This window comes from Schistocerca cancellata, chromosome 4, assembly GCF_023864275.1.
Source record: "Schistocerca cancellata isolate TAMUIC-IGC-003103 chromosome 4, iqSchCanc2.1, whole genome shotgun sequence".
NCBI classification, from domain to species: domain Eukaryota; kingdom Metazoa; phylum Arthropoda; class Insecta; order Orthoptera; family Acrididae; genus Schistocerca; species Schistocerca cancellata.
This window is the reverse complement of record NC_064629.1, coordinates 555,785,488-555,800,606: the sequence shown is the minus strand read 5'-3', so window position 1 is coordinate 555,800,606 and position 15,119 is coordinate 555,785,488. Positions and strand designations below refer to the sequence as shown.

Genomic DNA, 15,119 nt, shown 5'->3' with positions numbered 1-15,119 from the left:
TGTTTGTGTTGTCCTCATCATTTCATCATCATCCAGGAAAGTGGCGAAATTGGACTGAGCAACGATTGGGTAATTGTACGGGCGCTGATAACCACGCAGTTGAGCGCCCCACAAACCAAACATCATCATCATCTCAAAATTGTAGCAGTAAGCCACACCATTATGCATAATGCCTCTATTGCTGCAGTTGGGACCAGAGTCAGATGAGCATCACCATGACACTCTTGTGCTCACCAAACTAACCTGTGAAGAAAAACGGTGTTCTTCTTTGGAATGTCTGTTTCCTCTATTGATTCCATGTGGTAAGGGTCCCAGGCTTTAGTGTAACACTATCATATTGGTCAGATGAGAGTCTTTGTAATCTACCTCTTTCTTCGGTGGATCTCACTTCCTAAGGATTCTTTCTATGAATCTCACTGGGTTATGTGGAGGATCCACTACCATCCTTGTACCAAGTGTTACTCCTCACAGGCCTTCCTGCATTTTACTACAGTTTTGTAGTGTTGCAACTTCCCTTTATAAAACAGCATCATTTGTGAACAGCCTAATGGAGTTTCCAGCCTTTTCCACCAGATCATTTACATACACAGGTGTGGAAAACTTAAGGATGAAAGTAAATTTCACATTATGTGTCATTGCCGGGTAACATAGCTCAGTGAAACCTGGACCATACATAGAAAGAATTCACAGCTGTGTAATACAGAAGGCAACTGAATGAAATGCACAGTGAGATGAACAGAAATGACACTTTTATTTAAAGACAACAATTACACAGAAGCCATTATAATTTATGGACATCTCAAATTGCGGGGCATGGTTCTGAATAGGTTGTGTGATCACCACAGGTGGCAATGCATGCTTTGCAATATGCTCCCATGCTGGCCACAAGGTTGGTAAGGAGCTCCTGCGGTATAGAGCATTCTATTGCTCCAACAGCATGGTTGACAACTGGTGGATGGTAATTGGTGTTTATGGATCTTCTGCAGTATGTTTCCCCAATGCATCTCACACATGTTCTATGGGATTTAAGTTGGGGGAATGGGCAGGCCACTCCATTCACCAAACATCCTGTTACTCCAAGAGCTGCTCCACCTGCGCAGTTTGATGCATTGTGCATTGTGATCCGTAAACATGAATTCAAGGTGGAATGCACCTCGGAAAAGATACATATGAGGAAGGAGTACAGTGTCACAATAACGTTGACCAGATAGTGTATCCTGACCAAAGTATTGGAGGTCAATACACCCCTTAAACATTATGCCTCCCCCGCCATAATGCCTGAACCTCCTAAACAGTCATGTTCAACAATGTTCCTGGGTGCATTATGTATGCTCATATGGCGAGAGGTGGAAACACAGAATGCACCTAGGAACATTATCGAGCTTTCTCTTCCAAATGCGAAAATACATAAGAGAAATGATCACCGTAATAAAATAAGGGAAATCAGAGCTCGTACGGAAAGATATAGGTTTTTCATTCTTTCCCCACACTGTATGAGATTGGAATAATAAGAGAATTGTGAGTGGTTCAATGCCAGGAACTTAAATGTGATTTGTAGAGTATCCATGTAGGTGTAGATGTAGATGTTGATCGTTTTGGCGGTTCAGGTGTTGTGGAGTGGGGAGGCATAATGTTACGTGGGCATACTGACCTCCAGATCTTTGAACACAAAACACTCACTGATCAGCTTTATTGTGACACTGTACCCCTTCCCCATGTGCACCTCTTCAGGGGTGCATTTGGCCCTGATTTCATTTTTCTGAACAACAATGCACCACTGTATCAAACTGAGCAGGCAGAGGACCTCTTGGAACTAGAGGATATTCAGCGAATAGACTGGCCTGCGCATTCCCTTGCCTTAAATCTCATTGAGCACGTGTGGAATGTATTGGGGAGACTTCCTGCAGCACATCCACACATACATATGACCACGCACCAGTTGTCAGTTATGCTGTTGAAGGAATGGAACACCCCTACCACAAGAACTCCTTACAACCATGTGGCCAAAGTGAGAGTATGTTGTAAAGCTATCCTTGGTGATCTCACAATCTATTAAGTGCCATGTCTCACCATTTGTCATGTCCAGGGAACCATCATAAATCATGGTGACAGTGCAATTATTTTCTATAAATCATCCAAGGCAAAGAAACATTAGGTGTATATATATAGTCACAGGGCAGCTCTATAAAATAAATATGGTAACACAGTGTAGAGCAATAAATATCATTTACATACATTGGTAGTACTTAACTTTTGTGGTAGCCTGAAGCATCGCTTTTGATGTACTATACCTAACACAATTGATAAGAACTGACTATTGAAAGTGTTCTGTTGGCTTTGCTGTCACTGGCAGTTTATAAGAAAGTCACGATAACTATTTGTAACTGAGCTTGAGACTTGGAAGATGTGAATAGTCCAGGCTATGAGCATGCACTGACTGGGCAAACTGCACATATCATCAGTAACTAACTGGAACTGCCATAATTGCATAACCTGGTGGAACTGCTGGATCTGACAGAACTGAACGAATATCAGCAGTGCATTTTGTTATGTCCCACTTGACAGAAGAATGTCCATCAGCACCCCACTTTGTGGAAGCAAAGTAGTTCTGATTGCCAGCACTCTCTGTGGCAGCTGGCAACACTGTCAGTGGATGGATATGATGTGTTGATGGGCTCGTGGTGGAAGCAAAATGTAGTTCTGTAATGTGAGTACCACCTGAAGGCAGTTGGTCAGAACTTAGGGGCCTCTGGCATGTCGTGTGCGTGGTGGCATCCCCTTGTATTATTGCTGTGTACTGCTGGCTATGTTCACAGCATGTTCATTATGTGTTGGGATGTTGTTACTCAATGTTATTATTAATTCAGGACAAACATCCAGTGTACGAGAAAACTTGTTTACTGCTATAGTTCATTAAAATGGGTGACAGGCTGCACGCTAGTACTATCAAATTATACACTGCTTGACAGGGCAGCATTAGAATAGGGATATGGCAACACAGTAAGAAATAACAACAACATTTATTAACAATTATGATACAGTGTAGTACTTAACTTTGGTAACAGTGTGATGCATGGCACTGGACGTCCTATACCCACATTGAAATGTAAATAACCTTGCTGTCTCTTGGCAGTCTGTGATAGTGTCATAATGACTGAAAGTAATTATTCAGACATATGTATTAGACTATGTCTGCTGCTCAGTAAACAGTGACTGCTAAGTTGGAATGTAATCTTCAGAATGGAACTTGTGGAAATGTCACCTGTAGCATAATTCCAGGAACTGTACCTCAGCAGTGTGTCATCTTTTCTGCCTGTCAGAGGAAGGATTTCCATCTCCGCCAGTAGTAGATGGAATCAAAGTAGTCTCCGATTGACAGCAGTCTCTTCAGTGGTCAGCAACATTATCAATGGATGAGTATGATGCACGATGGATGTGGCACGGAAGCAAAAAGTAGTCAGGATTCATGAGTGCCATCTGGAGGCCGCTGCATGGAACTAAGAGGTACATGGCAAGTGGTTGTGCCTGTGTGGTGGTGGTCTCTCATTGTATTTGTTGTGTACCTCTTGAGCCTGGTGTACTACGTCCCTCTCTCTTGGACCGGGCAGTGAATCAGACCTGATGAAGCCAACTGACTTCATTAGCACCCAACTTTCTTGCTTGCCGGTGTGCATATTTGGTGGGTGCACATATTTTGCTGCCCCCGGCATTCATGTGCATCACCAAGAGAAAACTGCTCAAAACAACAGTGAGGGAGCAGAGCATTTTGACATCAGCCTGGTCTGAGATGTGAGGTGCGACATTCACTTCTGTTGGTTCATCACTGGCTGGGTGCAGCTGGGCCACACTGCTTGAGGTGGTGGTGGAGGGGCGGGGTTGGGGGGGGGGGGGGGGGAGGCAGCTGCCAGCTTCATTGTCAGGTTCCTCAGATGGCTGACTGCCTACAGGTCTTCTGACTGTGTAAAAGAAAATAGCCTATGAGTTCTATATGCAAGTGAGTGGAGTGTAGCCCGATTTGATTTTTATGGTTGCAACTGTGTTTGAACATTTACCAGCTGTAGAAATTTGGAACAGGATTTTCCCTATAAGTGGTGCTAGCCATCACTGTAGGACCCATGAGACCAAGTCTGCAGTGCCATCTGTTTTCTGTGACAGCTGACGACGAATGTCAACACACAGTAACTCAAGTTCCATACATTGGTATCTGTTTCAAGCCTGTAAACATGTTGAGTTTTGTGCCTACCAACTACAATTTGCATACAGCATTGGTTTTCTGTTATCATTTGAAGAAAACTGCTGCAGAATTGCATGCTTGTCAGAGCTTTCAGCGAATATGCCCTTGGGAAAACACAGTGTTCTGAGTGGTTCAAAAAATTCAAAAGTGGGATTTTGTCGTGAGAAATGACGAGTGCAGGAAATCACCAAAAAAGTTCAAAGACAACGAATTGCAGGCGCTTCTGGATGAAGCTGACACTCAAACTCAACAGGAGCTCGTCGAACAATTGAATGTGACACAGAAAGCCATTTATCTTCAGTTGAAAGCTATGGGAAATGTGCTTCCGCATGAACTGAATGAAAGACAGCAAGGAAATCGAAAGACCGCTTGTGAAATACTGCTTGCCAGATACAAAAGAAACTCATTTCTCCATCAAATAGTGGCAGGTGATGAAAAATGGATATATTTTGAGAATCCTAAGCATTGTAAATTATGGGTGAATCCAGGCAAACCATCGATATCCACTGCAAGACCAAATCACTTTGGAAAAAAGACAATGCTCTGTGTTTGGTGGGATTAGAAGGGTGTCATCTATTATGAAGTGCTAACACCTGGTGAAACCATTAACACTGATCGCTACCAACAGCAAATGATCGATTTAAATTGAACATTACATGAAAAAGACCGGAATATGGAAAAAGGTAACACACAGTCATACTGCTCCATGACAATGACCCATCATACACAGCAAAATGGGTCAGGGAAATGATTGAGGCATTCACTTGGGAAACACTAGGGCATGCGGCTTATTCTCCAGATTTGGCTCTGTGCAATTATCATCTGTTTGCATCACTGGGACATGCTCTTGTTGAACGACGCTTCAATTCGTATGAAAATGTACGAAAATGTCTTGCTGACTGGTTTGCTTCGAAAGAAGAACTGCTCTTTAGCGTGGCATTCGTAGCCTGCAGGAGAGGTGGGAGAAAAGTATAAATGGCAATGGAGATTATTTTGAATAAAATATTGTTTATTAGATTCAAACAACAGATGTTGCAACCAAATTCCGATCAACATAAATGTGAAGATAGCAGTTTCATATTTAGGGCATTATTGCATCTATTTTAACCTTGAACAGTAATCAAAAGTTCCCACTTTGGGTTTAAAAGTGACCCAAAAATGGAAATGAGAAAAACAGGAATTTTTACATTAGGGCATTATTACATTAGTTTAACAGTAAACAGTGTCAAAAAATTTAAAAACATCTTTCCAATCTGGGTTTTACTTATTTCTCTGAAAGAATTCCTCTAGTGAATAAAGTGAGGTCTCAAGTAAATAATTTTCCAAGCTACGTTTAAATACTGATGTACTACTCCTTATACTTTTGATGCTGTTGGGTAGGGAATTGAAAATTTTCGTTCCAGCGTACTTTACCCCTTTCTGAATAAGTGTCAAGTTCTTTAACTCACAGTGGAAATCCTCTTTTCTTCTGGTGTTATGTTCATGATGTAGGCAATTTGTTTCATATAGAGTGGGGTTATTTATTATGAAGCACATCAGTGAATATATGTACTGAGATGTTGCTGTCAGTATTTCAAGTCATTTAAAAAGATTTCGACATGAGGTTCGTGGGGGTACACCACAAATGATTCTTATTGCTCTTTTTTGTGCTGTGAGGATTTTCTTTGCGGCAGGTGTATTGCCCCAGAAGATGATGCCATAACACATGACTGAATGAAAATAGCCAAAGTAAGCTGACTTTGAGAGGTTAATGTCATTGAATCGTGACAAAATTCGTAAAGCAAATGTTGCCGACGTCAGCCATTTTAGTGTTTGTAGAACGTGATGTTCCCAGTTCAGCCTACTGTCCACGTATACGCCTAGAATTTTGATAAGTACACTTGCTTTATCATCTGATCATTCTGTGTGATAACTATTTCTTTTGGGTTTTTGTGGGTTGTCTGGAACTGGATAAAATTGGTTTTTTTCAGGTTTATTGAAAGGGAGTTAATACTAAACCAACCCAGAACTTCTTTAAGGATATCATTGACCTCGGATTCTAAGTCAGTAGTTGACACATTATCCACCACAATGCTCGTATCATCAGCGAACATTGTAAATTTACACTGCTTATCGATGGATAAAGGCAGGTCATTAACATATATGAGGAACAGCAAGGGCCCAAGCACTGATCCCTGTGGGAAGGTGGTAACTCAGTTTCCTGTTTGACTGTACAGATGTAGGTTTCCTGTGGTTTCTTTAACTTACATAGTGGAAATGCCTTGATGGCTTCTTTGAAGAGGATGTAATCAATTTTCTTACCCATTCCAAGCTTGACATAGTAAATTTAATTTTTCTGCTCCTTGAAGGTCATTCCAAGCATAAGACGAATGCTGTTATCCCTCATGTTGTTACCTATGTGTGCCTCAACCTGATTCAGGTAATGAGAGATTGTTTATAGCAGCAGCATCTCATTAGCTTTGTAAAATTTTCTTGTAAAAGAATTATAGCACCTGCTTCGGAAATATTGCTTGTGAGCTGTCTACAACATCTTCCTCTTGTGAGCTCCCTGAATCTATAGTGTCTTCTGATGAAGATACCAGATACCTCCCCCGTGTAATTCACTTGTAGAGATGGACTGTCCAGGTTCGTGCTCACAGTATTGCAGAAGAGGCCGAATAATTGGTGGTATTGCTGTGGGTAGCTCAAAACCTACTGGGTATGTGTTGTCAACTAACATGGTTAAGGCCTCTAAAGGCTGGAGTGATGTCAGCTGATAGGTGTAGTAAGTATAGTGATGTAAGTTTTACCTTAGCTGGCTCTGACAGAGATTTCACGTCCATTGGTTCCAGTGAACATAGATGTTGCTGGACTGGCAAGGTGTGGCATTACTTCAGGTGGATGACCTTGACGAGATAGTAGTACCGATGGAGACAGATGATTGTCTCTTAGTATGCAGCTTATTTCTATGGCAGATGCTGTTCTTACTGTGATATGGGTGGAAGCACAAGTATTGCTTCTCAACTATCAACTGTATCAAAGGGCTGAGTAGCATCCATTGTTGACACATGTGCTATGTTGTTGCTTATCAAAGTCAATTTGTATGAACTCAAGAAAAGAGTTAACTCTGCCTCAATATATGACTTGCTCGTGCGTTTTATCATTTGCTGCATAAATGTCCTTACTGTCCTTTGTGCTTTTCATTTCAAGTGTGGGTAGACAAGTGAGTTGTCAGGCATTCAGTTCCATGTTACTGTCCATTGTGGTTTGCATTTAGAGTGTGGGTAGACATGTGAGTTATTGGGCATTCAATCCCATTTCAGTGATAGAAAACTTCAAAGTAGTTCATCATGAAATGTAGCCTCATCTGATCTTAGGATATGTTAGACCTATCCTATTGTGAAGATTTTCTCTGTACAATGGCCTCTGTGGTGTGAAATATCATAATATGTATTATATGTTGGAAGTTTGTCATGTTGTTCATAACTAGCAACATGGGCTGTCATAATTCCTGTGTATTTAGTTGTAGGACTCTTGGAGTGTTAACTAGGGAGAGAAGCTTTTTGACTGTGAGCCCAGGTTTTATTTCCATAACTGATAACAACATACTGCGCACTCTCTTTCAGCACATGGGGGTCACATCATGATTGTTATTCCCCTATAACCTCAATGGTAAAGGTGGAGTACTCTTCCCAGGAGAGCTTATTGTAGTCTGTTGCCAGATGGATGATACCATCCTTTGTGAATGAGCTTTACTGCTGTCTGCAGTGTGGGCACTTGCTGTGCTTGGCTGTATAGGAAACTCACATATTGCACATTATTTGTCTGTGTCAAATGCACATTATTTGTCTGTGTCCATTTGGAAGCACATGACTTTCTGGGAATCATAGTTGTGACCCAGCTGCAATATTGGCTAGACCAGTGCTTCTTTCTCAGTTTGAAAAGAATTAATTTAGACATGACTCAAAGTTTTGGATGAAATGTAGTGGGTTATTGTGATTCACTACCATTTTATTTGGCAAGACTGCCCCTGTACCATGTTGCAGAAGCATCTGTTGTTAGAATTAAATGCTTGCCTGCATATAATGTTCAAGGATAGGTCCAAATTTGAGTTTTGACTTTTGTGAGTGGAAAGGTGTATCACATTCTGCAGGGCATGAAAGGTAGGCCCATTTTCCTTCATTTATTTACAGAAAATAAGATTTGTTCTGCATTGAGTATGAATTTTTGACATTAGTGTTCATTGCTCTTCCTTCAGATTTTTACAAACAGGTAATTTGTCAGTTTCTGTCCTGTTAACTTGTTTAGCCAATTTTGATATGTATATGCCGTATTCTTCTTCATTGGCTTGGGAGAATTTAAAGATAAAGTAAGGTAAAGTTCTGCATTCTGGCCCTAGATGGGCCAATGAGGCCCGACCGACTGCTGTATCGTCATCTGCTAATAGTGTCATTGGATGTGGTATGGAGGGGCATGTAATCAGCAAACCACTCTCCTGGTTGTTGTTGGGTTTCTTGACCTTGGAATCACTACTGATTGGTCAAGAAGCTTCTCAGTTGGCCTCACGAGGCTGAGTTCACCCTGTACCAGTCCTCCCACAAAGGAAAAATCTCTGGCAGTACCGGGAATCAGACATGGAACTCCCACATGGCAGTCAGCTGCACTGACCACCCAGCTACACAGGCGGCCTTCGGGAGAATTATACCTATTAAATTATATTTGACACTGGGCTGTTCAACAGTGACAAATAATGTAATTCTTCAGGCTTTCCCAGAGATCTAATGACATCTTGGGTTGTTGGGTCTTCTTCCAGATATCAGTGCCGTACTTGCATGATATTTCAGTAACATAGCTCATAACCTTCATCAAGTGTGACCTGAGATTGTTCCTCGAGTGGACCTGGTCCAGTATTTATGTCTGTGGCTTTCCCCTTCCACTGACGGTTGCAGGTGTTCCCTCTGTGGTCTGTGCCAGCTTGCTGCAATCTTCTGGAATGTTGCTGTTCTGTTTTCCATCCGGTGCAGTTCCGTGTGTTCCCTCTGTGGTCTGCACCCAACAGACCAGCTCCTAGGTGTTCCATCTTTGGTCTGGTGCATTTGGAAGTCTGTCTGAGGTACCAGGCATTCCCCCTGCAGTCTGCTCCCACCCACTGCGATCTGCTGGTGTGTTGCTTTTCCATTTTTGGTCCACTGTGGTTCTGGATGTTCCCTCAGCGGTCCGCACCCGTAGGACCTGCTCCTGGACATTCCATCTTTGGTCCACTGTGCCTGGCGCTTTTTCTGGTGCTTGTTTTCCATATACACACCTTCCGTTCTTTGTTCGTGGAATGCTGCAGCTGTCCCTGTTGCTCCTTCAACAGTTCCAGAGCAGAACCCCAGGCTCTGCTTAGCTGGTACCCAATGTTGCGGTTCATGAGATTGTCATTCACTTTTATTGCAATCAATTCCCGTATAACACTGTCCCAAAATGATCTAGTTCCAGACAGAGTTCAGCAATGGCTGACTTTGTCACCTGACGTAATCGGGTGTGCCTCTCATGTTCTTTGCACCTGATATGCACTGCTCTTATTGTCTGGCCAATGTAGGACATGCCACATTGACAAGGTATGTTATAAATTTCTGGTTTCTGTAAACCCAGGTCATCTTTACCACTCCCCACCGGTCCCCAGATCTTGCTGGGTGGACAGAAAACATACTTGATATTGTGTTCATGGAGGATCCTACTGATTCTGGCAGAAATAGAACTATCATATGCCAGATCACCCACGAGCACTGCAACAATCCAACAATTTGGCTTCACTGTCATCTTTCACCCTCCATACAATCCCAGTGACCACGTCCAATTTTCATTTGTTTCTAAAACTTAAGAAAACACATTTGAGGACTTCACTTTGATAGTGATGAAGCAGTGCAAGCAGAGGTGAGGTTGTACCTCCATCAACAAAGTCAAACACTCTACAGAGACGGTATCAATAAATTGGTCTCTTGCTGGGGAAATTTGTTTGTTGGCAGGGTAATTATGTTGAGAAATAACTATGTAGACATAAAGAATAAAGATGTAGAATGTCAATAATGTTTGTTTTGTTTAAAACACTTTAAGAATTTTCACTTAAAAAATTTGTAGGCATTAATTTTTAGCACACCACCACATAAGTACGTTTTTATGAGTGTTGGACAGAGGGCCAGATGTGACTTTACTGAAGGAAGTATCCCGGCATTTGCCTGAAATGCTTTAGGAAAACCACAGAAAACCTAAATAGTTAGAAAGTTTACACTGTTTCTGTCAGCTCAATGTTTAATTGAACACACATTATAAAACAATTTTGTAGTGGCTATTTCACATTGAACAGCACTCATATACTAACATTTTCATGGCCTGCTCATGGATTTATTTATTTATTTATGTATTTATTTGTCTCAGTACTGTATTATCTTTGCCTATTTAAATGAATTCACAAACCATATTAGCCATACAGTGAACTACTGTGCTTATGCAACAGCATAAGTACTTATTGAGTTACATGGCTGTCTTCCAGATCTCATTTTACTTTTATTAGTGATGATATCTATGTGCTGGAGGCTACTCATACTTATATACTTGTATTTATAGTTATCCCATCTTTTGTGTTCAACTTCGATGACCATTTTTCACACCCTACAATCACATGTAGACTATCTTAGTGACTGCACTATCTGTCCCTGTCAGGAGGCTTCTTATAATTACCATGACAATCTACCATATAAACAGGTTATTTGAGCCACTGTAGCTTACCACATCCTTAGTTGTGCTCATTCAGATGTGAGAACTATGTTTCAGCTATGTACTTGTCAAAGGAACCATCCACCACTTAACTTTAATCACTTAAGGAAACTGTGGGAAACCTGGATGATTTGAACACTGGTTCTCCTGAATGCAACTCCAATTTATTGATCGCAATTCTCCCTCGCTTGATTTCCTATTTCCATGTTGCAGATTTCCTATTTCTATGCTGCAGGGTTTTGAATCACTTTACTCTTTTATCTGTTTAATGTCTCTACACCTTTCTTTGTCACCTGAATATTTTTGGTGATAAAGCATTTGATTTTCAATGCTTGAAATCGATCTTTTGATGTTTATGTGGTTGTGTGCCGAACCTCACATCCTCTGGTTTTGGTTGTTTGTGTGTATGCTCTTTTCATCAGTTCATATATAAATAGTAGATTTAATTTTCTAACTGCGCTTAATTGCTTGCAGTTATCCCTCCTCTCTTTTACTTTAATTTTAAATGGTATTTCAACAATTTCTTTTCAAAGCACAGTTTTGATAAAAAATTATTTTTCATTAATATTAAACAATGGAAAATCCAGGATGGAATGTAACAATATTATGACAAGGAAATTTGCTACTCACCATATAGCAGAGATGCTCAGTCGCAGTTAGGCACAACAAAAAGACTGTTACAAATAAATAAAGCTTTCGGCCATTAAGGCCTTCGCCAATCACACACACACACACACACACACACACACACACACACACACACACACACATATGCACAATTGCAGCCTCAGGCAAGTGTGACAGAGTGGCTTCAATTGCCTGAGACTTTAGTCGTGTGTGTGTGTGTGTGTGTGTGTGTGTGTGTGTGTGTGTGTGTGTATTGTTGATGAAGGCCTTAATGGCCAGAAGCTTTATTTATTTGTGCCAGTCTTTTTGTTATGCATGTATGTGACTCAACATCTCCGCTATATGGTGAGTAGCAACTTTCCTTTTCATAATATTTTCATTAATTTTGTATGATATCCAATGTAATACATTTGCATTTTACATAGGCTTTTAAAAATCAAAAGATCCATCACCCTTTGATTGAACCTGGTTTAGCAGACCTTACAGCAGACGTGGATTTTGAATATTTGAAAAAACGTGCTAAAACAAAATTAATCACATTTGGCCCAGTGACGCAGTCGTTCTTCTTAAAGAACATGGGAATTGATTTGAGACTAAAGGTAACCAGATTTTATACATCTTTTTTAAAATTAGCTTTTGCTGTCTACTTTCCACAAGGAAAATTGATCACAATATTTTTTTCTACTAGGTGCTGTTGTCACAGAGTGATTCTGAAAAAAGAAAAATTATTCTGGCAGCTTATCAAATGATGGTTGATGAAGACAACATGGGTCAGCGGTTTAAGTTCCTGTGTATGTTTCCTGCCGTGCTACAAGATCATCTGAATAAGTTTCCAGTCGCTGGGTTCTCAGGCACACTTTTTCGATGAACAAATACACTACAAAAGTTGACTCTGTGTCAGTATACTGTTGCATAAGATTGTTAAAAATTATTGTGATATTGCTGCAGGAGTTTTTTGGTCGTGTAATTATGGACATACTCAATAGTATTAGCTGTGATCAATCTGTTTTTTAGTCTAAATTAAAGAGTATTTTTGTTCCTTTAATGTGATTTTGTACCTTTTTATTTTGATATAATTATTTGTTGCACTTTAGCACTGCATTGCACTGTACATTGTCATCCATAAAAATGAAATCGGGTCTGAATGCACCCCTGCTCAGTACGCCCATGCAAAGTTATGACTCCTCACACTGTAACACCTGGACCACCAAAATGATGAAGTTTGACAGTGTTCCTAGATGCTATGTGTGTTCCCCCCTTATACCATATAAGGGTATGTATAGAATCACTACCTGGACTGTATCTGCTCTCACTAGAGAAGAGCACGTGACTCCACTTCTTGTTCATTCAGTTCCTATGCTCATGGTACCATCACAAACAGTGCCATTGATGTGCAACTGTAAACAGAGCACAACACACTGTTCATTGGGCAGAAAGACCACCCATGCCGTGGCCATGCCACTGTGGAGCATGATATTGTGTCTTGCAGTCCTTTTAAATGTGTTTGCAGTTACAGCCACTGTATGATGTGCGTCCGCCTTGTGAGTGGCACAATGTAGCGGTTGTCTTCTGTTGTAATTGACTGTGGTCAACCACCTCTTCTCTGGGCAGCAATGTGTGTGGTTTGGAATGCTCCCCATGAACCTACAACAATGCTGTGAGCAGTACCAAAGTCCTGGGCTACACCTGTCATACCTCATCTTTCTTCCAGTTTCCCAACAATTCTTCCCCTGCAAAGTAATCCAAGTGTAGTTTTTGGGCCATGTTGTAATGAAGAATACAATGACAGTGCACCCTAAGTGCTCGATGATTGACACACGCTGTCTTTTCCTGTTTATTCAACTGCCTCATGTTGCAGCGCCAGCCCTATTTAGCAGTATAGTTACGCTGACCTCATGCCATATGATGTCCAGCTTTCTGTGCACGACTAGGAGACCTCTGGCAACATATTCCTGCACGTTCATTCATTTGCACTGAGTTGTTAATATATTATGATACTTTATCTATCTCATCCTCAAGTTTTACAGAGCAGTGTAGTACTGACAACACAAGGACAAAATTAGAAGAATGCATAAGGCAAGTTCTCAAAACACTAAGCAGTTTGTGGGTTGAAAATAAATTAATGATATCAACACACAAAACATTTTATACATTACTAAAAGGAACATTACTAAAAGTGAGAAATGCCACAAAGAAAAAAAGCAGTGTATGGATACCTCAGTTTAGAGGTCAACAAAAACAGAAACCTTTATGCATATCTGGGAACCATTTGCCACAGAGACATTACAATCCTTAACAAAATAGGATCAATTGGCCAAAGAAGTTTTCAGCTGTCTCTAAGTGCAATAACAACATACTACAAAGCAATCCTAATCACTATATTTGGCTATGGGGTGAGATTTATGGGATCATAGAAGCAGAAAGGTTAAGACAGCACCGGCTCTTCAGCAAGCACAGAGGGGTATACTCTTGTGACAGATGGCAAGAGGAGCATGCTCGTAGAGTTACAACCAGTGGAGCTAACTGTAAGAGAGAGAGGAGTGCAGTATTGGCTCAAAAATGATGAACAGATAAGGTGGAGAAGTTACTGAGCACAAGAGGCACATCAAAGGAGAAAATACAGGCAATCATCAGAGAATGGGATGAAATGTGGGACAGGCAGAAACAGGGAGGAGGACCTATCAGTCTCTTCATAACATAAAAGAAAGATAAAAAATGACGTACTTCTCACCACACACGGGAATGCTATGCTACCTATTGGAGTGTGGTCCATATCACAACTATTCACTAAAAGTACACCAATGCAACACAGACATCTGAGAATGTAGAGCAATCGGCACTGAAGAACACACAGTGTGGGAGTGGAGTGTGCCAATGGATATAATGTTACCAGGAAACTGTCAATACAGCAGTCTATAGCATAATAATGAACACTGCCATTTCTACCATTAGCCAAGACTAGGTGGCTGTCTAGTGTGGCAAAATTTTAGGGGCAGCAAAGGACAGAAAAAATTAATTTCAAATCTAACAGTGAAAAAATTGGGCAAATGAGGAGAAAAAATGAAAATGAGAAAAAAATTAAAACACTGAATTGTTTGAAGAAGCATATGGAACAGTTACTTATTAAGTCTTTACTTACTTTGACAAAAGTGGATGCTGAAAAAGATTAGATTTATTTCTCATTATGAAAATATTTCAATTAAAACAGAAAAGAAATAACACCAGGATCATCCAGATGACCTAGTTTGATGTTTCGGTATATCTTCCATCAGTATAGCATAATTTCTGAATCCAAGTAAAAACTCATTCGCACCACAAAATAGTTCCACACCTTTATTAGTCCGTTTTCTTGCAGTTAAATAAGTAATTGATGCCTAATTTGGTTGCACTAGTATATTCAGTTGAGCTCTAGTTTAAAATGTTCAGCATATTCTTCCTATTTCAGTTATTTTGGGAAATTTCAAAAATTAAGGAAAAATTAAGTACAAAAAATTGTTGTCCTCAATCAGTTTTAAAGGAA

The 15,119-nt window shown here is 40.5% G+C and overlaps 1 protein-coding gene across 3 annotated transcripts in view; it reads left to right on the top strand.

Moving 5' to 3' along the window:
• Nucleotides 1-12,644, top strand: part of LOC126184857 (protein arginine methyltransferase NDUFAF7, mitochondrial) — a 60,644-nt gene extending 48,000 nt beyond the window's left edge. For all 3 annotated transcript variants that reach the window (XM_049927470.1, XM_049927469.1, XM_049927468.1), the window contains 2 exons: nt 12,025-12,198; nt 12,288-12,644. In XM_049927470.1, the coding sequence (XP_049783427.1) occupies nt 12,025-12,198; nt 12,288-12,467 (354 nt within the window). In that variant the 3' untranslated portion in view covers nt 12,468-12,644. The remainder of the gene's footprint in view (nt 1-12,024; nt 12,199-12,287) is intronic.
• The last annotated feature ends 2,475 nt before the right edge of the window (nt 12,645-15,119 follow it).